Source organism: Hylobates moloch, unplaced genomic scaffold (genome assembly GCF_009828535.3).
Source record: "Hylobates moloch isolate HMO894 unplaced genomic scaffold, HMol_V3 SCAFFOLD_23, whole genome shotgun sequence".
NCBI classification, from domain to species: Eukaryota; Metazoa; Chordata; class Mammalia; order Primates; family Hylobatidae; genus Hylobates; species Hylobates moloch.
In genome coordinates, this window is record NW_026652298.1 from 4,586,371 (window position 1) to 4,609,464 (window position 23,094).

General features: G+C 43.0%; 1 protein-coding gene across 2 annotated transcripts in view; it reads left to right on the forward strand.

Moving 5' to 3' along the window:
- Positions 1-11,490, forward strand: part of SNX18 (sorting nexin 18) — a 258,821-nt gene extending 247,331 nt beyond the window's left edge. Inside the window, exon 4 of one of the 2 annotated variants that reach the window (XM_058433977.1) lies at positions 11,254-11,490. In XM_058433977.1, the coding sequence (XP_058289960.1) occupies position 11,254 (1 nt within the window). In that variant the 3' untranslated portion in view covers positions 11,255-11,490. Of the gene's footprint in view, positions 1-3,479; positions 3,621-11,253 lie in introns of those variants that run through there. The other variant, XM_058433976.1, reaches the window with a different exon arrangement.
- Positions 11,491-23,094: the final 11,604 nt, after the last annotated feature.

Consider the following 23,094-nt stretch of genomic DNA (forward strand, 5'->3'; position numbering starts at 1 on the left):
TGATGATCTCCATCTCACCGGCGGCTGTGAGGGTTAAAGGCATTGTATGTGTACCTGCTTGGAAGACAGCGGGAAACAAGGAATCCTCAGTATTATTACCACTGTGTGTTCCAAGGAGGCCATCAGCTACTCTGCCAATGATTCATTGAGTGAATAAACGCCCAACAGTGCACTGGCCTTTACTGCTTCTGTTTTCTAACTGAGAAGAATGACTTTGAGAGACTCAATGCCTTACTCCCCACCTAAGCCCGGCTGGCTGTTGTTCTGATGTGGGGCAGGTGACACGTGGAGCCATGGAAGCTGAAGGGCAGAGCTGTATCTGGCCAGGACACTGCCTCCGCCTCAGCAGCTTCCCTCTCTGCTCTCCCATCTCTGTTTCCCCCAGAATTGCCTGCGCTCAGGTACAACTTTCCTCCCCTGCCCGTTCCAACCTGGACCCTCCCCACAAACTCTCTCACACTCTCTCTCCGTCTATCACTTACACCCTCACACACACATCCTCACAGGCACACTCACACTCTCACATGCACACTATCACGTGTATATTCTTACACTCACACACATTCTCATACACACTCATGCACACTCACACACTCATTCTCACACTGTCTCATACTGTCTTCATCATTCACACGTACACAGTCACAAACACACACTCTCACGTACACACTTACGCTCTCATATACTCTTACACCCACACACGCACACACTTTCTCATGCACACTCACATATACACGCATTCATATGCTCAACTTTCTCCTTGTCTCTCCCATGTACACACATACACTTTCTGATGCACTCACACTCCCACGTGAACATTCACACTCTCATTCACATATTCTTACAAGCACACACACACATACTTTCTCATGCACACACACTGTCATATGCACACTCACACATGTTCATGCTCTGCCTCATGCTTTCTCTTCGTCTCTCCCATGTACACACACACACACACTTTCTGATGCACTCACTCTCATATGCACACTCATGCACACTTACACCCACACTTACACACACTCTCACACCGTCATCCACAAAACAACAGGAGCTAAGATCACCAGTGGCCTCGGTGCCATGGAAGCCCAGGACATTTTCAGTCTGCAGTTCCCCAACCCCTCCCAGGAGCATCAGAGTTGCTGGGTCCCCTTCCCTGTCAGGACACTCTCCCTTCTTGGATTCCAGGGCCCAGCGTTCTCCTGGTTTTCCTCCCACCGGTTCTCTGTCTCCTTTGCAGGTCTGCCCTTTCTTACTCGGCCAGTAAGTTCACAGACTCTTCCTCCTCTCTCTTCCTGCCCTCTGCCAGGACATCCGGCACGTGGCTCCAAATACCAGCTACAGGCAAACAGATCATGAGCAACCTCCCTCCTTACACCTGCTCTTCCTTCTGCCTGGAATGTATCGTACTTCTAGGTCTCTGTTCAAACGTCACCTTGTCAGAGAGAACATCCCTGGCCACCAGAACCAGAATAGCCCCTTACTCCTTCTCACCATCTATCCCATTAACCCTGGTTTAGTTTTCTTTCTTCCCTGTTACTGCCTGAAATACTCTATATTTGTGTATTATGTGTTCATCCCTACTAGAGGGTAAGCTCTGGGAGAATTTGCAGCAGACACTAGTCTAGGTGCCAGAGACATAGCAGCAAACAAAAATGTTAAGGTCTTAATGAATACTTGCAAAAATGTGTGAATGAAATGAAATTTTAGCTACAGCATTCCTCCGAGCTCCAGAGCAATACAGTCAATTGCTGACTTGACAGCTTCTCCTGGATGTCTCAGCAGTATCTCAAACTAAGTCTCTCTAGACCAACAGAACTTTCTATGACAATGGAAATAGCCTATATCTGCACTATCCAATGGGGAAGCCACTAGTCACAGTGACTGGAGCACTTGAGATGTGGCAAGTGTGACTGATGAGCTGAATTTTGAATTCCGTTTATTTTTAATTAAACCTAAAATGTAAAAAGCCATATGTAGCCAGGGGCTGCCATATGGGGCTGTGTAGTTCTCATCCGAACTGATGATCCTCTGCCCACACCTGGTCCAGTGGTCTCGACCTTAACAAATGGCACCACCATCCACCCAGATGAGAAAGTCCACAGCCAGGAGTCATTCTCGACCAGCTGCCTTTCTGTGAGTCAATCCATCACCAAGTCCTATTGATTTTGCCATATGTATATATATATATATATTTCCATTAATTCCACCACTGACACCACCCCAGAGGAAAATACATCATCTCTCATCTTGATTAAAGCCTCTTAACTGAATTGTTTACTCCACTTTCCCTTTCTCCGATTCAGTCTGCATATTCCTCCAAAGGGAGCCACGATGCATGGGGTGCACCCTGACCTTGCATCACCCATTCATGCAATCGAATATCCTTCAATGGGTGGCTTCTGTGGATGGCCTGCAGGTTCCTGCAGGGGCCTGAGTCCTGCTCGTCTTCACTGCGGGCTCTCTGCCACTCTCTCTAGGCTCCAGCCACAGACGCACTGTTTCAGTCCCGCATTTGGGTCATGCTCCCTCCCACCACAGTGTTAGTCTGCCCTGATCACCGGGCAAGGTCACATCCCTACTACATGTTTTCACACCACATACCTGTCCTTGGCACTTGTATAGTTATGTAGCAATTAACTAACGTTTTCCTTTCCTGCTGGACGGTAAGCTTCCTGGAGCAGGAACCTCATGTCTTTTCATGGCCACTTAGCAATATCTGTCTAATAGCAGAAGCTCCATGAGTATTGTTGAGTAAATGTATAGCCAGATAGTCTTTTGAGATAATAACTATGTTTTTCTTTCTTTCTTTTTTCCTGTTGCCCGATTGAGTCAATGATAGTGGATACAGCTTAGAACAAAAGAGTCAACTGGGGAAACCGGCTTGGGAAACATGGCAAAACCCCATCTCCACTAAAAATATAAAAATTAGCAGGGCACGATGGCACATGCCTGTAATTCCAGCTACTTGGAAGGCTGAGGCATGAGAAGCTCTTGAACCCAGGAGGTGGTGGTTGCAGCGAGCTGAGATCACGCCACTGCACTCCAGCCTAGGTGACAGAGGCAGACCCTGTCTCAAAAAAAAAAAAAAAAAAAAGAGTCAGTTAGCTACCTCAATGAATGTTTTAAACCCATAGCAAACACGTGGTAAAAGGTGCTTGGAAAAACAAACATTTTTTAAATCTTAGCTTTGAATTAGTGAAGTCCATGTTCTGGTTATTACAGCCACATGAAAAATCATCTGCAAACCTAATGACATAAAGCCATAGCTATTTTATCATGCTCACAGATCCTGTTATAGGTGAAATTGTGCGCGCTCCATCAAAATTCATATGTTAAAGTCCTAACACTCGGGGTACATTAGAATGTGGCCATAATTAGAGGTAAAGTCTTTCTTTACAGTGGTAATTATGTTAAAATGAGGTCACCAGGGTGGGCCTTAATCCAATAAGACTGCTCTTCTTTTTTTTTTGACATAGACATACAGAGAGAAGGCTCAGGGGAAAGACAGCCCTCTACAAGCCAAGGAGAGAGGGCTCTGAAGAAACTAACCCCGACAGCACCTTGATATTGGATTTCTAGGCTCCAGAACTGTGAGAAAATAAATTTCTGTTGCTTAAGCCACCCAGTTTGTGGTACTTTGTTATGGAAGCGCTAGCAAACTGATGCAGATCTCATCAGTCAGAAATTAGGAAAGGGCTCCACGGTGACAGTGGATCTCTGCTCTGTGATGCCTGGAGCCCCAACTGGGAAAACTCATAGGAAGGGGGTGACCCCATGACTGGAGGGCTGCAGTCACATGCAAGCTTGTTTATTCATATTTGTGGTACCTGACTTGGTGGAATGGGTTGAAGTTGTGTCCCCCTACTCACCCTTATTCATATGTTGAAGTCCAAGTTCCCAGTATCCCAGAATATGACGTTAATGTAAATAGGATTGTTGCAGATTTAATTAGTTAAGTTAGGATTAAGGTCATACTAAAGTAGGATGGCCTCTAATACACCACGACCGCTCTCCTTATGAAAAGGGGAGAGTTGGGCACAGGCCCACACACACAGGGAGAGCTTCATGTAAAAATGAAAGCAGAGGCCAGGTGCAGTGGCTCATGCCTGTAATCCCAACACTATCGGAGGCCAAGGTGGGCGGATCACCTGAGGTCAGGAGTTCGAGACCAGCCTGGTCCAACATGGTGAAACCCTGTCTCCACTAAAAATACACAATTAGCAGGGCTTGGTGATAAGCGCCTGTAGTCGCAACTACTCAGAAGGCTAAGGCAGGAGAATCATTTGAACCTGGGAGGTGGAGGTTGCAGTGAGCTGAGATCATGCCACTGCACTCCAGCCTTGGAGAAAGAGTGAGACTTTGTCTGAAAAAAGAAATATTAAAACAGAGACTGGGTGATACAGTAGAAGCCAATGAATGCCAAAGATTGCCAGCAAACCACCAAGAGCTGAGAGAGGCATGAAATAGATTTTTCCTTGCAGTCTTTAGAAGAAACCAACCCTGCCGACATCTTGATCTGAGACTTCCAGCCTCCAGAACTGTGAGACAACACATTTCTGTTTGTCTAAGTGTTGTATAAGCCACTCAGTATTTGCAGCACTTCGTTACAGCAGCCCTGGAGAGAGAACACAATCAGGAAGACTTCGGACCAGCACACCTATCCATGGACTTTCTGCGTATCTTCCCACGGACATTTCTGGCTTCAGGGCAGTCGGACTTCTTCCATGACAGCTCAGGACTCCAACCATGTGTGTGTTCCAGTGAACAAGGCAGAATTTGCATCACGATTTATGACTCAGTTTTGGAATTTATTCACTGTCCCTTCCACCATACTTTATTATCAAAGCACCCCACTAATTCATCCAGATTTGAAGGGAGGAGGGTTAGTCTCCATCTCTTCATGAGGGAGTAGGAAGATCCCATTGTAGACGACCGTGTGAAATGAGAGATATTGTTGTGGCCACTTTGGAAAATGCGATCTGTCACTACCCACAACTTGAAGAAGAGAGCATAAAGCATTCAACAATAGATAGAAAGACACTAGACGAAGAGCTAGACCTATGCCTTTCTTGGGCAGACACAGATAGAGAGTTAGTTACATGTACAGTTCCCTGAGAAAGGTGTGAGAACTCTACTCTCTGCTGAGTTAAAGCCCTGGCAGTGACAGTGAAGGGACGAGACCCAGGACATATCTAGGAGGATGCCAGGGATGGGGACCTGAGCCTTGCTGCCCAGATACAGTTCAGGAGATGCTGGTCCCACAGAGACGCTCCTGACCACCACAGTGCCAGTGTGGTGGAATGAGAAAGGCTGAACGAGGTATCTAGGAAGACATGCCTGAGGGCAGCCACAGAAAACCCCTACCACTCTAGCACCGGTTGGAGACAGCACACAACAGTTCTCCTGGGAAGTGTGCCCTGGGCACAGGGTGTGTGGATGTAGCCCTGATAGAACCGAGGACATTGGCAATGGGGGCCAGCTCCTTGATAATTCTGCATTTTTAGTGCCTTTAACTGTGGTTTTTCAGTGACACTATTCTGAGGTTTGCTTTGTTATTTTTAAATTAACATTTGATTGATTAAAATTACAAATTTTAAAACCTACTTCTACCTTTTGCTTTTAAGTGAAGCTTGTGAGTAAAGTTTGCTAGTCTTGCAAACATTTATATTTGAACAATTACTTTTTAGGGGATTTTTGCTTAATATGTGATCCATTTACAAAGTTAAATACATTTAAATATTTCAAATGACATTTATACTTTTAATATATTTATTTCCACTTAAAGGCTTTCCGCTTCATGTCCACTTCAAATTTCTAACTTCCGGAGTTAGAAATTTATTAGATTTAGAAGGACTACTTAAACTTAAATATGGTGAACCTAAGTTATCTTAATTGTTCCAGTGCTATATAAAACAGTAAGATTTTTACTTAAAAATAACAAGGTAAAATCAATTACTCAATTTTTTAAAATTGGACTTATACGAGTGGCCATTTAGTCTTTTTTTCTTTTTTTCATTTTTGAGATGGAGTCTCACTCTGTCGCCCAGGCTGGAGTGCAGTGGGGCAATCTCGACTCACTGCAACCTCTGCCTCCTGGGTTCAAGCAATTCTCCTGCCTCAGCCTCCCGAGTAGCTGGGACTACAGGCATGCACCACCACACCCAGCTAATTTTTGTATATTTAGTAGAGACGGGGTTTCACCATGTTGGTCTCAATCTCTTGACCTCGTGATCCGCCTGCCTCGGCCTCCCAAAATGCTGGAATTACAGGCATGAGCCACCGCTCCCAGCCTGAGTGGCCATTTATTCTAAGTCCAGTTCTCTTCTTAAACGTTATAAACACATGAACTATAAAATATTTTATATACCCTAATATAAAATTAATATAAAATGTTAATATTACTGCTTGAAGTCCTCAAATATTTTTATATGTAATTCCAAATCTTTCCAGTTCCACCAAGGAAACTACTACATAAGCCCACACAATATTTACGGATAACCTTTTCAGCTTCCTTATTCTTGCATTAGATCAAACAAGGGTCTGGGAGGCTTGGCAAGGACCAGAAGACCCTGGTAGGTGTATGCAGTGGACAACAGAGCTTTAAGGAGATGACCTCTGCCCGCTAAGTTCAAGTTATAAATGTCCTAATTCTACTGTCTGCTCAAAGAGATTGAGACTCGTATCAGGATTAGTGTTGATTAAAGTCTCTTGAAAAAGATACTGATGTATTTTAAGAAGTAAAGAAATTCAAAATCTAAAGAGGAACTTGCATTCTTTCAGATCTGTCAGTCCTTTGGCCCTAAGAATAGTAACATGGTCTGTGGTGGAACCGTGCACAGGCCTCATGGCTTCTCCAATCAGTGAGTCATTCAGCTGACACACACTGAGATGGATTTTACCTCCATCTATGCTGGCCTCTACTGACGACTGCCATGGACCAAACAGCTCTGCCCAGGACCCTGCTATACTGTCCAGGAGCCTTTGTGTGAATCACTAAGAGATGCCTCTTCCTCTAAGCTGAAACCACCCCACGCAGGGCTCCTACTTGGAGAGGTGAGCAGAAGGGAAGAACTGCAGCTTTTGTTTGCTTCCAGATCCAGGCACTTTTTTTTTTTTTTTTTTTTTTTTTTTAAGAGATGGGCGCTGGCTATGTTGCCCAGGCTGGTCTTGAACTCCTGGTCTCAAGCAATCCTCCCACTTCAGTTTCCCAAAGTATTGAGATTACAGGGGTAAGCCATTGTGCCTGGCCTCCAGGCACCTTTTGAGAGGCAAAGAGCACAACTGCCCTACCTCTTTGATTCCAGAACTGAGGATAAGACCCCCAGTCTCTCAGCAACACCTGCATAGAAGGGAAGGAGAAAAGAGAGAGGGACAATCCTGAATTAACTGTTTACTCAAAAGAAACAGAGAAAATCCAGAACTGCCAAACTACTCTGATTGGGCAAGAATAAGATTCTCTAGAGAGCACAAATCGGGGCTCAAAAGCAAGGTTTTCTATAAAGCACACCTTGCATATAGATCACATTCCTTAGCCTGTCTGGATCTCAGTTTCCACATCTGTGAAATGGGATGTTCTCTAGACCAATGCTTCTCAAATGTTATTATACATAGAAATCAGCTAGGAATCTTGTTAAAATGCAGCTTCCCTTCAGTGGGGATAATGCAATGTCTTGGATTCTGTATTTCCAGCAAACTCTCAATTGTTTCAACCCCCTGGACCACACTTAATAAGTGGAGACAATTCTAAGGTCTGCCACACTATGGTTACAAATTATCTGTTGTGAATAAACACCTAATTGTCATATGCTGAGGACCTGCCCTACAAAGTTAGAAATCACTTTTTAGTTGAGCTCTATGTCTAAGAGCCATAAAGCTACAATGGTTCTCTATTTTTGAAAAGGAATGGCCCATCTCTCCCCTCTCCGGTTGCCTCCTATCCTCTCTAACCTCAATGCCATCCTTTTTGTTTTCTTTTATTCATTTCACGATATCTGCAGCAAAGAGAAAAAAACAAATAGCAGTGCCACCAGAACCAAAGCTGAATGCTTGAGAGAACCTTCAGAAATATGTTTAGGGGAGGACAAAAATATATCTTTTGATACACTTTAAATGGGTGATTATGGAGGGTGGGCACGGGGACTGATGAACATTTTAGAGAAAACTGAGTAGATGGTGAAATATCTTAATGAAACGTGAACATTAAACACTGAGACCACATATCCTGTTGACCAGTTCAGAAAATATGTTTTGAGACAAAACATTTGAAATAGCGATTGTCTCAGAAAATCCATAGCGAAAGGTCTCTGCGATGTTGATTTTATAGCAATTGTCACTCTTCTTCCCAGCAGGGGTGTGGGGGGAAATACATAGACTGCATACATGCACACATACACGTATACTCACACATGTACATATGTATTATACACATATACACCACATGCTACACACACACACTCTCTTTTTTACCTGGAAAGGAACTAAAAACAAAATAACCAAGGAATATCCTTTAATAGAAGCCTCACTTCCTTCCACACAAACTTATTAAGCCTCTGTTAGTTACCTCCTCTCCTGCCCACCCCAAGAGACCCATGTGCTGTGATAGGCCTCACTTTGGTTGCTGTTCCCCAACAGACTTAGAGTCCTGGACCCGGGTCAGGCTCCAGTGCACAGAAGCCCACACAGAAGCCTGGCAGCTTCCCCTCAAACTAGAGCATCATGAAAAGGCAAGCAGTGGGGCTCCACCTTCCTTCCTCCAAAGGTTCAGTGGGACGTTGAGCCAGGCTTGCTCTTAGGGCTCCCAGGCCAGGGGTACTCCCAACCCCCCATTAGAGCAGCCTCTGTTCAGTGCCAGGACAGATCAGAGTGTCAGTCACCCGCTCTTCCCAGTAGGAACCCTCGTGTCGATATTACAAACAGATCCTCCGAGTTTTGTTACCTGCTCAATAATAAAAATGGGTCTAACCGACAAGGTTAAATGACCCTGGGCCCATAGTGCAGGGGCAGCAGCCCCTAGTCTTTGGATGTGCTTCTTTAATGATTGTTTTTAATTCTCCTAAGGAAAAGAGGATGGTTCTCCTCCCAGTTTCTGATTTTCTCTTCAGGTTTTTGATTTGGTATAACCTTAAGAATTTCCTTGTGGCATCAGTGAGGGAAAATATCCATCTTAGATTCTGAAACACCCACTTCTAAATCAAAGAAACCTGTTTTAGAGTTTGTTTGTATTTAGAAAGCTAGTCCTCCCTCCCTCCTTCCCTTCCATTTTTTCCTCTTCTCTCTCCCTCCCTCACGCCACACACATCTACCACAGGGCAAAGATGAGTACTAGGCCTTATGAGACACCCAAGACACATTTCCTTTACTGGATTGTAAACTACTTGAAGGCACAGTTATGACACAAATACAAATCTTTCCAATCTAAACAGCCTAAGAGAGTTGTTAATGAGATTTCAGAAAAAGGAGTGATAAAAGCTAGTCGGAGATAATTCAGGTTAGAGAGAATTTGAGAAGACTGAAAACTGATGAATGGGGCCTTAAGTGCACAGGAAGTCACCTGGCATTCCTAGAAGAAAGGCCCAAGTAAAGCCAATCACCAGAAAATCAGGGGCTGCCTAGGGAATGGCACGTAGTTCACTCAAGCTGGAGTGTATGTATGTGAAGGAGATAAAGATGGGGGAGTATGTGGTGGCCAGAAGGTCTGGGTGCCAAACTAGGACATTTGATGTCATGGGTCTCCACTGCAGGGACATTACCCATCTGGCCTTGGGAGGACTCATTTGGCACTGTTTTGTAGAATGGACTTGGTGGGAACTGAGGGAAGAAACACCAGTTAGAAAGCTAAGTGGGGCATGATGGGGGCTGGAGTTGAGAAGACGACATTGGGAATGGACAGGAGGTAAAGGATGGACTAGGTAGATGGAACTTGGGGACTGGTTGGATGGGGGTATGTGAATAGGGGCAGGGAGTAATCACTGACTGCAAGGTGGCAAGCCTGGGCAGGGCTGGTCCTGCACCATCAACCAGGTTGTGCACTTCCCAGCTCTGGGGACATCATGCACACAGCTATAGTACAAATGGCACCCGCCCCCAGCCATCAGGCAGCCAGAGGTTGTGAACCTGGCTGACTGGGAGGAAGGCAGCACCAGAAATGGAGATCAGAGCAGACAGGAAGAGGAATAAGCCCTGGAGGAAGTACATGTGGGCAGCACTTATTAAGAGAAACAGAAAAAGATAATGAGTTTAATTTTGGATGTATTAGAGAACGTTTCCACATTAACGGTTATGAGAAGAAAAGAGTCTATATCAAAAGCTAGAAGAAGGGACTTCTTGACAAGAAGGATGCTCCTGTCCAGCTCAGCCTCCCAGCCCCTCCTCTCTCCCGCCCTTGCTCCCCATGTCTCTGGTCACAGTATTGAATTAGAAGCATAGCTGACAAGTATGCAAAGCTCAGAAATCCCAGAGCTACAGTGAGTAAGAAAAACAGGTCAGCGAATGCACTCAGAGCCTAGGCAGAGGGGAGGCAGGGCCCATGGCAGTATCCAGGCAGTACACAGAGAAACATACCTGTGCACACCTGGGGAGAAAGAAGCTCCTAGAGTTTAGAGATCATCTTGCCATCATCCCATGGAAAAATGTCAGGTTCTCTGAGGATCCCAATCCCTCATTTCCTCAGTAATGATGTGTGCAATTGTGCAATTGTTGCTGGTGGGTATGGGATGGGTGAGGTGGAGTAGTGAGTAGGAGGTTGGTTTCAGATGGAAACTCTGAGCTGTTTTCATCCTGGGAATCAGACATGCCTCAGCATATTTAGAGGACTCAGGCTTGCAGAGACTATCTGGCATACTTTCTTCTCTCTTCCTTTGCATGAGGGACAAGGACACTTGGGCATGATTCATGTTATTTGATTTAAGGAAAATATGTTGGGGCCAGGGGTAGGGAAAGAATATTTTGAGCACAGGAGAGTTGCTGTAAGAAGTCATCCCAACAAGACTAATGTCCTGTGAATCAAAACTGTGTCCCACGGAAAAGAGCCCTGGGGCTAAGATGCCTGTGGATTGTGGCAGCATTGAGTAGTCCTGGGTACCACTGCAGTCATGCCCCAGGTAGCACAAATTCTGGCATTTATTAAATGTTAAATATGGAATAGGCTTGCATATTGAACTAGTACAGGGAAAGTATCCATTTAAATATTTTCTTTTATTATCGTTGCTTCTTTCCCAATAGTTGGGCACTGTTATTATTCTCATTTTACAGATGGCAGAGAGGGGTTAGGCCACCCACCCTCCCACAGTGATACCAGCTGGCATGTGACAGAGCTGGATGCTGATCCTTGTGCTCTCATCCACCACGCAGTGTTCCATGGAACTGACAGCAGCCTGAACAATGAACTTTGTTCATCAGCAGCATCAATTGCTGGTGATATTATCATGAGGAACTCATTTGGTAGAGGTAGAAGTTTTCTAATCAGAGGCATCAATGCCTAGAGCAGAAGCAGAGCAAAGATGCCATGAGGTAGGTGAAAGGTGCTCAGGTTCTCCTTGGGGGCTTCCAGAACTGGTTAGAGAGGAAACCAGTGGAACTTGAGCATCATACATTAATTATGATAAGATTGAGTGGAGAGTACAAAAAAACTCCAAAATAGCAGTGACTTAAGCAAGTCCAGGTAAGTGTTCCAAAATTGATAGGGCAGAGTCATGAACCTCAGGGACCCAAGCTGCTTCTACCTTGTTGCTCCATCATCCTTGGCATAGCTTCTGTGCCTGGCACAAGATGGATGCTTAAGCCTCCATTGTATGTCAACATTCCAGCCAGCAAGAAGATGACAAAGACAAGAGAATAGCATGCTCCCTCGTGTGATGACACTTCTCAGAAGTTGCACACAGCACTTCTGCTTACGTCGTATGGACTGGAATTTAGTTACACATCCAATCTAGCTTCAAGTAAGGCTGTGACATGTGATCTTTATTTTACGTGACCAGGAGTCCAGCTAAAAATCCAGGAGCAATAGAAAAGAAGATAAATGAATAATTAGAGAAGTAGCCATCCTGCCATACAACCTAACCAGGATTTTCCCCTCCCTAAGTTCCAGGCTCATGACTGTCTGTCCTGTGGTCAGCTCTAAGAAAGTGACTTTGGGATACTCTGTCAGATGCAAAAGCTCAGGAACTGGAGACCAACAAATGAATGGGTCCTGAAAGGGTAATCAAGAAAACCTTATGTTAGCCTCAAGGAATTTACTTGTATTGCTTAAGTATTTCTTTTATTTTCAATCCTTCCTTTGAAAAAAGTTTAAAATTGATTTTAGAACTACACAAAATGAAATGGCAGTCTACATTTTACAGTAAATGAAATAAAAGCTAATATCATATACTTTATCTTATTTTGTTTTATATCTTTTTATTTTTTCAAGGAAACTATGAGAAATGGGTTGTGTGATTTTGAAGAACTTATTTGTTAAAGAACTGAATCATAGTTGCTAAACTAAGAAATTCTTGCAAAACTACAGGTAAAGGAAGGTGACGGCATGTGTACACAAATGCTCGAAAAATGAGTATAGAAATATTTCTATCGGGAAGGTAAAATTGTGAGAGGGAAATTGGCAGAGCATTGTGGTGTGCACCTATAGTCCCAGCTACTCGCGAAGCTGAGGCACGAGAATTGCTTGAATCTGGGAGGCAGAGGTTGCAGTGAGCCCAGTGAGCCAAGATCATGCCACTGCACTCCAGCCTGGGTGACAGAGTGTGACTCTGTCTCAACAACAAAAAAAAAAGAAAGAAAGAAAAAAGAAAAAAAAAGAAAAAAAATTGTATGTGTGGGGAATTTGAAGATTTTTAGCTATTTGGGTAAACTTTTAAATAAACATTTGTTTGCCACGATCTCTTTCAGTCCCAAGTGATAGTCCTTCATATCTAGCTCCAGGCTCCCATTGTCCTGAAATATTTTGTCATCTACTATCTTTTTTCCCAAAGCAATACACCCTGGATTTGCCACTATTTTCCAGATGCCCAAACTTGAAGCCACCTTCAGTCACCAAATCGTAATAACCACTCGCCATACTAACTGCATCAACCACCATGCAGGGGCCCTATAGTGGAGAAGCAGGGGAATAAGTGCCTTGACTCCACCCTCCTTCCTCCTTTCCTCTTTGCTGAGGCTCTGCATCCGCTGAGCACAGAGGAGGACAGAGGGAAAGGGAGCCTCTTGATATAGCCCATGCAGGTAACCTTCCTGGACACACAGCAGGGAAAAGGGAGAAGCAGGGAAAGTGTACATGATGGGACACACTAAAAGGTCACCAACACATCTGTTTCTGTGAAATGTCCCACAGTCAACACAGCCTCTTCTTCCCCCTCCTCATGCACATAATATTCATTGGAAGTCTAATTTTATACTTTTAATTATCTCTGGGCAGTATAATATAATGGATCATAATAGCTAACATTCACTGAATATTTAACATGGACCATGCACTTGAGAAAACATGTTCACAGATTAACTTATTTAATTTTCATAACAACTCTCTGATGAAGATAAAGTATTAATTTCCAAGGCCTTGTTTTTAATAAAGTAAGAATAAAGAGAGGCCAGAAGGATAAATAATTTGTCCACAGTTGCTTCTGAGATAAGTTATATTTAAAAAAAATCAGGACAGCATCTTAGCAGGCAGTAAGTGCTAGAACAATTTTAGCCATGATTATTAATGTATATCTACACAGTTACTAATCCTAGTCATAACAATTCTTTGAGGGAAATACTGTCATCATCACTTTGCATATGAAGAAAACAATGCTCTGAGAAGGCAGGTCACCTGCTGGCCAGTGCAGTTCCTTGGACAGTGGCGGGCCTCTTGGTGCCACATCACAGCTTCTGTTCACATTCTGTTCATATCACATTCTGTTTAGCATGAATGTGATGTGAACATCGTATCTACCATCTACCTGGTGAAACTGATGATCACCTTTCCAGGCCTGTCATTTTCCCAGTTAGATATTGACAGGCCAACATCTCAATTACATTCCATTTAGTCTGCCTGGAGTTCTTCCTAAGCTCTAAATGATTGTTAGAGAAAGGAAAGCTTGGGTTTAGCCACCATTGGCATCTCTTTAATTTTGATCCTAATAGGTACTCAACTCTGCAACACTTGCAAGACTTTTTTTAAATTGGTCTTAACTTTATTCTTTATTTTATTGTGAAAGAGTAAGTACGCTAGCCTAGCTCCAATCACAGCAGAGTTGAAATAACTCTCGCCTTGGAGCGTTTTCCGTGACCAGCCCTCCACCACCTAGCTTTTACTTCCTGTGGTGAAATGATTCACAATGCTCACACAGGCTCTGCCATTCTGCCCATATGAAACTTTTGTCTTCTGCTGTGATCTGGAACTTCTTGATTTAAAATGCATAGAATCCCTGCTGGCAGAGCAGGTTAAACCCAGCCTAGACGTTTTAAGGTTTAAGCCTCAGCCATCTGGGAGAAAACCAACGGTGAGTCTGGACTCATACCAGAACAATTCTAGGAGTTCTGTACTGGTACTGAAAGCAGTCTTTCTGGACTGCTTGGAAATGAATCTGTTATGTTCTGAGTTCTGTTATCTTGGACAAGAGATTTATCTTCTCTGGGTCTCAATTTCATTCATCATTCACTCACTCACTTGTTCAAAAAAACTTCTTCGACACCTACTCAGGCAATAAAAGTCCAAAACAGAATTAGACTCAAACGGTATCATTGAGCATAGCTCTAGAATAAGGAGGTTGAAATAGATGATAACAGAAGTTGCTTCCAAATCTAACTGTTGACAAGTAGAAGATTCCATATGTGGAATAGGTTAGTAGGGTTCTTTCTCTTTCTATCATACAAGCTCCCCTGGGATGTGGTCTTGCTCCATCATGGAACTGGGAATGGTAGGAAATGACAGTGATTCACATGTGCATGCTAAACAAACATCTCTATTGCAAAAGCCCCTGTCCCAGGCAGAGCAAAGGTCAACACAGCTGACCTGAAGCAGTTTGAATAAATAGGCAAGATCTCAGTCATTGTTCTCGGGATGGCTCAGCCCGCTAGATTGAGAGATCATCAGTTTTCATTAAAGTGTTAACATATTTTTGAAGGGATGCAGTTTGCCGGCGGACATCTGAAACTGGGAGCAGAGTTAAAGAGTGCCACATGCCACTGCATCTGCTTCAAATTATGTTCTCCAGAAGACAAAAATACAGCTCCATGAGTCTAAAAATACATCTTAGCTGTTAGCCAAAAATGCGTTTATTCTTGGATTCATAAAAATGCAGGCCATGTGAAATATGTGGGGGGCATGCACTCTCATAGAAAAAAAATTGACCGAAGAGAAGAAAAATGTAATATAAACCTTAAGTATCCCTTATTGAAAGAACGGGGAGAAGGTAGGAATGATGAGGCTTTGGAGTGTGACTGGGAAGCGGAACTAGGAAAGCTGTGTCTTCAGGGGGGAGAAGGCTCCTAGGACCAGGCTGCCCTCTGCCCCCATCCCATCCACAGCAAGGCCCTGAGCAACTGTGGATTGGGACTTCACTTCTGCCCACTTGGGGGAATTAGTAAAGCCAGTGGCAAGGACCCATCGCAACCCCAAATCTTGACATCATGGTCTGTGCAGAGCTTCTCCAATAGTCTGTGATTAGGAACCAGTTTGTTTGTTTTTTTCTTCCAATTCATGTGGACCAAGATTCTTATATAATAAGAATGAATTACTTTAAAAAAAAGAAATAAAAATGACATATAAAAGAAGCCCCATTTTAAAATTGGTAGATTAACAGATATAAAATTATCTTTCAAAATCAGAATGAACATGGGAAAAAAGAAAAGAATTACCATGAGACATTTCTCAACATGTAGTCTCAATATCAGCATTTATTTCAACATGGATCAGTAACAGTCTATGCAGCCCACATTCAATAGCACTGGTGTGGCAGAGTGTGGATCTGAGAGGTTTGCAGCCCAACTCCACACTTGCTAATGGTGTGCCATTGGCCACATAAGCCTTTCTAAGCCTCTGATGGAAGGATAGCAGTAAAGGTCAGCTATTGTTTCCATTACCATCTATATTAGTTTCCTATTGCTGCTGAAATGAATTACTACAAATGTAAAGGCTTAACACAAATGTATTCTCTTATAGTTCTAGATGTCAGAAGTCTTAAATTGGTTTCCCTCAGCTAAAATCAAGGTGTCTCTGAGGCTGTGTTCTTCCTGGAGGCTCTAGTGGAGAATCCATTTCCTTGTCTTTTCCACCTTTTAGAAACTACCTTCATTCCTTGGCTTGTGGGTCCTTCCTCCATCTCCAAAGTCGGTGGCATAGCATCTTCAAATCTCTCTTTGGCTCTCACCTCCTCTTCTTCCCTCTTCCACTTCAATGGACCTTTGTCATTATAAAGTCCGCCAGTATATATTCTAGGAGAATTCCCTTATATTAAGGTCAGCAGATTAACAACCTTAATTTCATCTGCAACATTAATTCTCCCTTGCTATGTAATATAGCATACTCCTATTGAGCATATTCAAATTCGTGGGGATTCAGATGTAAACATCTTCAGGGAGGGAGTCATTATTCTGTTTACCTCATATCTGATGTCATTTACTCAGCAACATTTATTGAACACTCACTCTGTGCAGATAGAGTTCTAGACTTAAGGAATATAACCAGATAAAAGCTGAGATAGGCCCTGAGTTACAGCATATGTTACTGAAGAAGATCAACATTACACAAATTATTAAGTACTAAAAAGGAGAAGTATAGAGTATTCTAAATGCATTCATTAGAAATCTTGGTGTCAGCTGAGGGGAAAAGTGTTTAGTAAGTATCTATAGATACAGGGCACTACTTTGCATGTACATTAACAAAAGAACGTAATTTAATGAAAAGTAATATAACAATTGTTTCAGACCACTTGTATCAGAAAAACTTGGGAATTTTATTAAGACTATCAAGATCTCAGAATATGAAGCCCAGAAATTTACATTTCATAGAAACATATTTATATTTAATATATCTACTACCTCACTGCCCTCCCTCTTCCCCTCCCCACACCATTCACACAATGAGTCCTTTCCACAGTATAATCTGAGAATCGGGATTTTAGTGTAGTTTCCCAAGCTTGCCTAATCAAGAGAACCACTGAGGCTTGCAGACCAGGTGCCCCCTACCGGGCCTACTGAATTAGATTCTTTAGGAGGGGCATCTGGGACTCTGTATTTAAAGGTATTTACATAAGTCTTATGATCTGACAAGTTTGGGAAATACAAGTGTAGTAAAAACTAAAAAATAAAAAAATAGCCAGTGGCCAGGGAATCAAGAAGTTTAGCTTCTAATCCCAGGTCTTCTACTTTATCACCTCTCAGAACTTAAGGATCTACATTTGTAATAACTCAAGCAGTGGTTCTTGAATGGGGAAATTTTGGCTCCCACGGCCAAAATTGGGCCTTGTCGGAAGACGTTTTTGATTGTCATGACCACGGGCGAGGAAGGGAGGTGATACTAGCATCTAATGGGTAAAGCCCGGGAATGCTGCTAAACATCCTACCATGCACAGGGCAGCTCCCCACAAGGAAGGATTATCCCAACCAACATGTTAACAGTGCAGAGGCTGAGAAACACCACATAGAAGTGATTTGTTAGGAAGTGTTCCCAGGTAGAATCCACAAGGGAGAAGGAAAAGGAAGGATAGGAGGCCAATCAAGGGTGAGGTGTCACGCTAAGCCCCATAGGGAGGCTCTGGAGACAGTGCAGTTCTCACCAAAGTTGTCCTGATGAGCGGCAAGAGAGCTGGGGGTATTTATACCCTTGTGTAGGTCAGTCAGTGATTGAGGACTACTGCCTGTTTCAGTTCTCTAAGTGCGGACAAAGCAGGCTCTGGAGCCTCTTTGGGGACCACCTCAGCCAAAGCCCCAGGTACAGGCTATTGTGAGTAAAAGAACACAGGGGGCCTGTGAGAGGAAAATGGGGAGATTCCTAACCTAAGGCAGAGCATCGACAGGCTCAGCTACACAGGAGCAGTAGTTTTCCACTGCTGCTTTTTCACTACACATCTTTAGTAGATAGAATGCTCTTCCTGGAAGTTCAATATACAGCACTGCTAAAAAGACTTATGCTGGTTAAAGAAGAGGAGAGTGAAGCCTGCCTCCTCCTCCTAAGTTCCTCTTCCCCAGTTCCTCCTCCCTTGACTTAACAGACTCTCCTCCACAGACTTAGAGCTTCTTGGAAGACACATATTGGACCACCGCATTAGCCTACTGGGGCTGCTATACCAAGTACCACAACCTAGGTGACTTTCACAACAGAAATTTATTCTTTCACAGTTCTGGAGGCTAGAAGTCTAAAATCAACAGGGCCATGCTCTCTCTTTGAAGACATTAAGGGGAAGATTCTTCCCGGTTTCTTCCAGCTTCCGGTGTTGCTGGGAATTCTTCACATTTCTTGGCTTGTTCATGGCCATCTACTCCCTGTGTGCTCACATTTTCTTCCCTCTGTGCATCTGTGCCCACATTTCCTTTTCTTATAAGGACACCGGTCATACTGGATCAGGGCCCACTCTGATGACCTCATTTTGACCCAATTACCTCTTTAAAAGCCCTATTTCCAAATACAGTAACATTCTGAGGTATTGGGGATCAGGACTTCAACATATGAATCTGGGGAGGAGACACAATTTAGCCCATTACAGACACAATTTCAAACATCCTTTGCATCATTAAGCTTTAGTGTCCAATGGTTTCCTATTAAGTGCTTAATCATCCTTCAATGGTATATTCTTAAGTATTTGTGTGTTAGATTAGGTGGCTTGAACACTATCCTCCAGAAGCTATCACCTTTAGTGGACCCCAAGAGCACCCCAAATAGCTACTTCATGCACATCCAATGCAACAGTCAAGGAGGAGAAGCCTGAGGGTCATTGATGCAGACTGAGCGGAGCCAAGCCTTCTTCATGCACACTAATTATGCCATATGCAAGGAGACACAGTCTCCTATATGATCTGTAAACCATCCAGGGAGGTGCCCAGGGTAGAGATGTTATTCCCATCAGAAAGCTGGGAAAACCAAGGCCCAGAGCATGATTTGCCCAAGGCCACATTGGCTCCAGCCTTCACTACTCATTAGCCATGCATTGTGACTTTTCTGCAGAACCAGCTTACCTGGTCTCTTCCAATTAGTCAGGAAAGGCCTTATAAAGAGTGGAATCTGTGACCAAGGAGTGAGAAAAGATGATACAATACTTTGACTACATCATATCTCCCTTTGGAGAAAAAGTAGTTATATCTTTATAATTTGGTCAAAGAAATTTAGTTTAAATTGAAAGCACAAGAACTTTTTTAGTGGGCTTACTGTGTGCTCACCACTTTTCTAAGGGGTTTACATATGTTAATCAATTTAATCCTCATAAGAGCCAACAGAATTGATACCATTATTATCCACATTTTATGGAAGAGGAAATGAAGACACAGAGAGGGGCTGGTTTACTAGAAGAGAATTCATTCCTGTAGACACGTCTAGTAATGCCAGCTAATAATAGAAAAAGCAATAAAAATATCTGCCAATTACTGCATGCTTCACATACAGTTTTCCCATTCAGTCCTCACAAAAACCCCTAAGAGGTAGCATTTCTGTCTCCATTTCATAGATGAATAAACAAAGGCCCCAAGTTCAAGTAACATGGCCATGATCCCACAGCAACACACAGTAGAGCTCAGATGGCTCCATACAGATTTTTGGTCCACTTTTGGACCCTTCTCTATAGCAGGTCTGACAAAAGTCACTTTTGCCCGTAAGTTAGGCCTCTGGGAAATGGATGTTAGCTTCAAGCCCCACATACCCCTGGGGCAGAAGTAATGCATTCCTTTTACAGAATTGGAAAACTCCAAGGGATGGACATTGTGGCTAGGCATTCACACACTTTCTAGGTAAATGTGTATCATCATCATTTTTCTAGACTTTTAAAAAATACATAATTTAGTGTCATTCTATTCAGGTAGCAACAACCTGAAATATTAAATTAGCATCTACATAAATAAAATCACATGTTATAATTAACTGAAACATAAACACAACCCATTACTTGGTGCATTTCAACATATTTTAGTATATTTAAGATAGAAATAATAAATTCCATTTGCTATAGTTTCAACACATAAAGTAATAATAAATAAAACAATTTCTAACATAGAGTAGGCATTCAATAAAGGCTATTTAAGTGTATTTACATACATTTTATTCAAAGGCTATTCCAAATAATGAAAGAGCAGATGGGGTCATTTTTTTCTTCATTGAAAGCTCCTCCATTTGTAATGTTAGGGCTAGAATTTGGGCATTTCCTTAAAGTGCTTTATTTACTAGTCAACAAAAATGCACTGAGTAATAGTACTAGACAAGGGGTAGGTGGGAGTAGGAATAGAGAGATCTTTGTCTTATTCAATACTTTTGTTGATGACTTGGATAATCATTTTTAGCTTGAAATAGGCTGTTTTGTCAAGATGGGTTAAAGTGCTCTGATTTGTAATAAGGTTTTAAGATTGCATGATAGACACTGCAATGTATCACTTAGTCTTCAGGAATACAGGACTTACTCTCCCAGCCACTGGGAGCACTGCAGGCAAAGCCCTCAGGGTCAGCCTCCTGCAATCAGTTACACTGCTGTAACTGATTACAGCAGCCTTGTCCAAGGTTACACCTCCTCTATCAGATAGTCCATAATCAGTGACTGATCAGCTTGGAGTTATAAAGGCCAGTCCCTTGCCCTCAATTCAGAACAACTCTGAAAAGTCATTCCAGTTTTAGAATTAGCTAAGTCCTCCATTCAGAGTATATCACAGCTAACTTCTTCCTCTACCCAATCTTATTTCCATTCTTTTCACAAATGTTGATCTCAAGGTGCATTCTCTAAGACATTTTCTGCACAACAATTTCCATTCCAGAGTATGCCTCCTAGGGAGCCCAAATTGTGACAGTTGGTACCAGGAGTGGTTTGAGAAAGCAAACACTGAGATGGGATTTTGGAACCAAATCGTCTAACAAACACCTGGCAAAGAGGACCTCATTGCTAGCAGTAGGCGAGCAACAGAAAGCCCTGGCACTAGGTAGCAATGCAATTGTTCAAATTTTCAACCAAAGATTGATACAGTGGTGGAAGGGAATTCATTAGGTGGTGCAACATATCAGGTGTTTGAGAAGTATGAGGGAAACTATAAGGACAATGGAGCTGGCTCTCAGTAAGTTCAGCTGATGATCTGGAAAAAGATAAGAAGAAGCTCAGAGTAATTAACTGGCAATTATAAGCTAGGAGTGAAGGCCAGAGAGACTTTTCTTGGTAGCATACACAGAGGTATCATCTCCTACAACGGGAGGGCTGAGGAAGCTGAGAAGTAGCCCCAAGAATTATTTGACATAGTATTTGAGTTCAAGGGAAGGTTAAACTCCCAACTATGGCAGTGGACTATTCCAAGCTTAGGGCCCTGTTTGGGAAAGAACGGCACGTGGACACACGAGACAGGGAAATCTAGATTGATGCCCCTAAGATATTTACTTCCCAGATTTCTCTTAACCTTCTGAGCCTGCAAAAGTGGCCCATCCCTCCCTACTAAGGGATAACATGCCAACCTTACTTGAAGAAGATGCAGAGTCCCTTCTCCCGTAAGACAACATACACCCTCCTTGCCTCAGAATCTGTGCTACTCTCCTCCTTGCTACTACACCAATAAATAGGGTTAAGTTATAATATAATTGGGCTTTCCAGCTTTACATAGCATAGCTAGCTACTCTATCATGCTGCTTTCTCTAGATGTTTTAATTTCCCTTCCACTGTATGCTATGACAATTTCTGGTCTTTGCACCTCATTTGGCTAGACTATTTCCTCTACCATCCTTATAGGAGTCATCCTAGCTTACACCATCTCCTGGGGCCCTCTCCAGGCTACTTAGTCCTGTATTATCAAAGATAATTCCCAAATCAGTACAGTATCCCCCAGTCACCTTTATATTCATCCTGGAAGAGGTGGTGGTCATCTTATCTCCATTTAATACACTGATCTGCACCTTGCAGAAACCAGACAGACACAGGAGAATATCGATAGTGGACTGTTGTAAACTCAGCCAAGTGGTAGCCCCACTTGCAGCTGCTGTGACAGTGAGAGCAGATTAACATGGCCTCAGCCTCATGGGGTGGGGCCATGAAGCTGGCAGATGCATTCTTTTCTATTTCTACCAGGAAAGATTAGATGTTTCACATTCATTTGAAATGTACAATGGTATCTGTTCATTGTTTTGCCGAAGGTCTATGTGAACTCTTCTATTATCTGTTAAAATATAGTCTGAAGAGCCCTGGACATCCCACAGAAGCTCACATTGTTCTACTCTTTTGATAACACCATATTAATCAGATCAGATGAACACAAAGTCGCTAGTTGATTGGAAGCCTTTAAGACACATGCACTACAGAAAATGTGAGCTAAACACTTCGAAGACTCAAGGAGTATCACATCATCAGTAAAAATTTAGGTGCCCATTAGTCTGAGGCAAGCTGGAACATCCCCTCCAAAATAAAGGAAAAATTTTTGCTTCCTGCACCTCCAACCATGAAGAAGGAAGTACAGCACTTAATAGGCCACTTCAGATTCTGGAGGCAGAATATTCCCCACCTGGGAATACTGCTTGAACCTATACAGTGGGTGACAAACAAAGACTTCAAGGTAAAAGTAAGCTCAGAGTAGGAGAGCGCTCTGTAGAAGTTCCAGGATGAAGTGCTTGGACCATATATCCAGCCCACCAAGTCGTGCAATTGAGGAGGTCCAGCAGCAATCCATCATAAAACGGAAGTGTTATTATACAACAAAGATTGAGTACAGGTAGCAAGCTATCTCGGTAGGTAGTCCAGACTCCTATTTCACCCATTACTCTTGCACCAGGACCTGTACCTCAGCTCGCACCTGTGGCCACATGTGGGATTCTTTATGACCGGATAATGGAGGAAGAAAAACACTGGGCTTAGTTCACGCAGGGGTGGCCTGGAAAGACATTGGTGAAAGGAAGTCATCCCAATGAGCAATTCAACTTATCATCCATTTTATGCAGAAGAAGAAATAGCT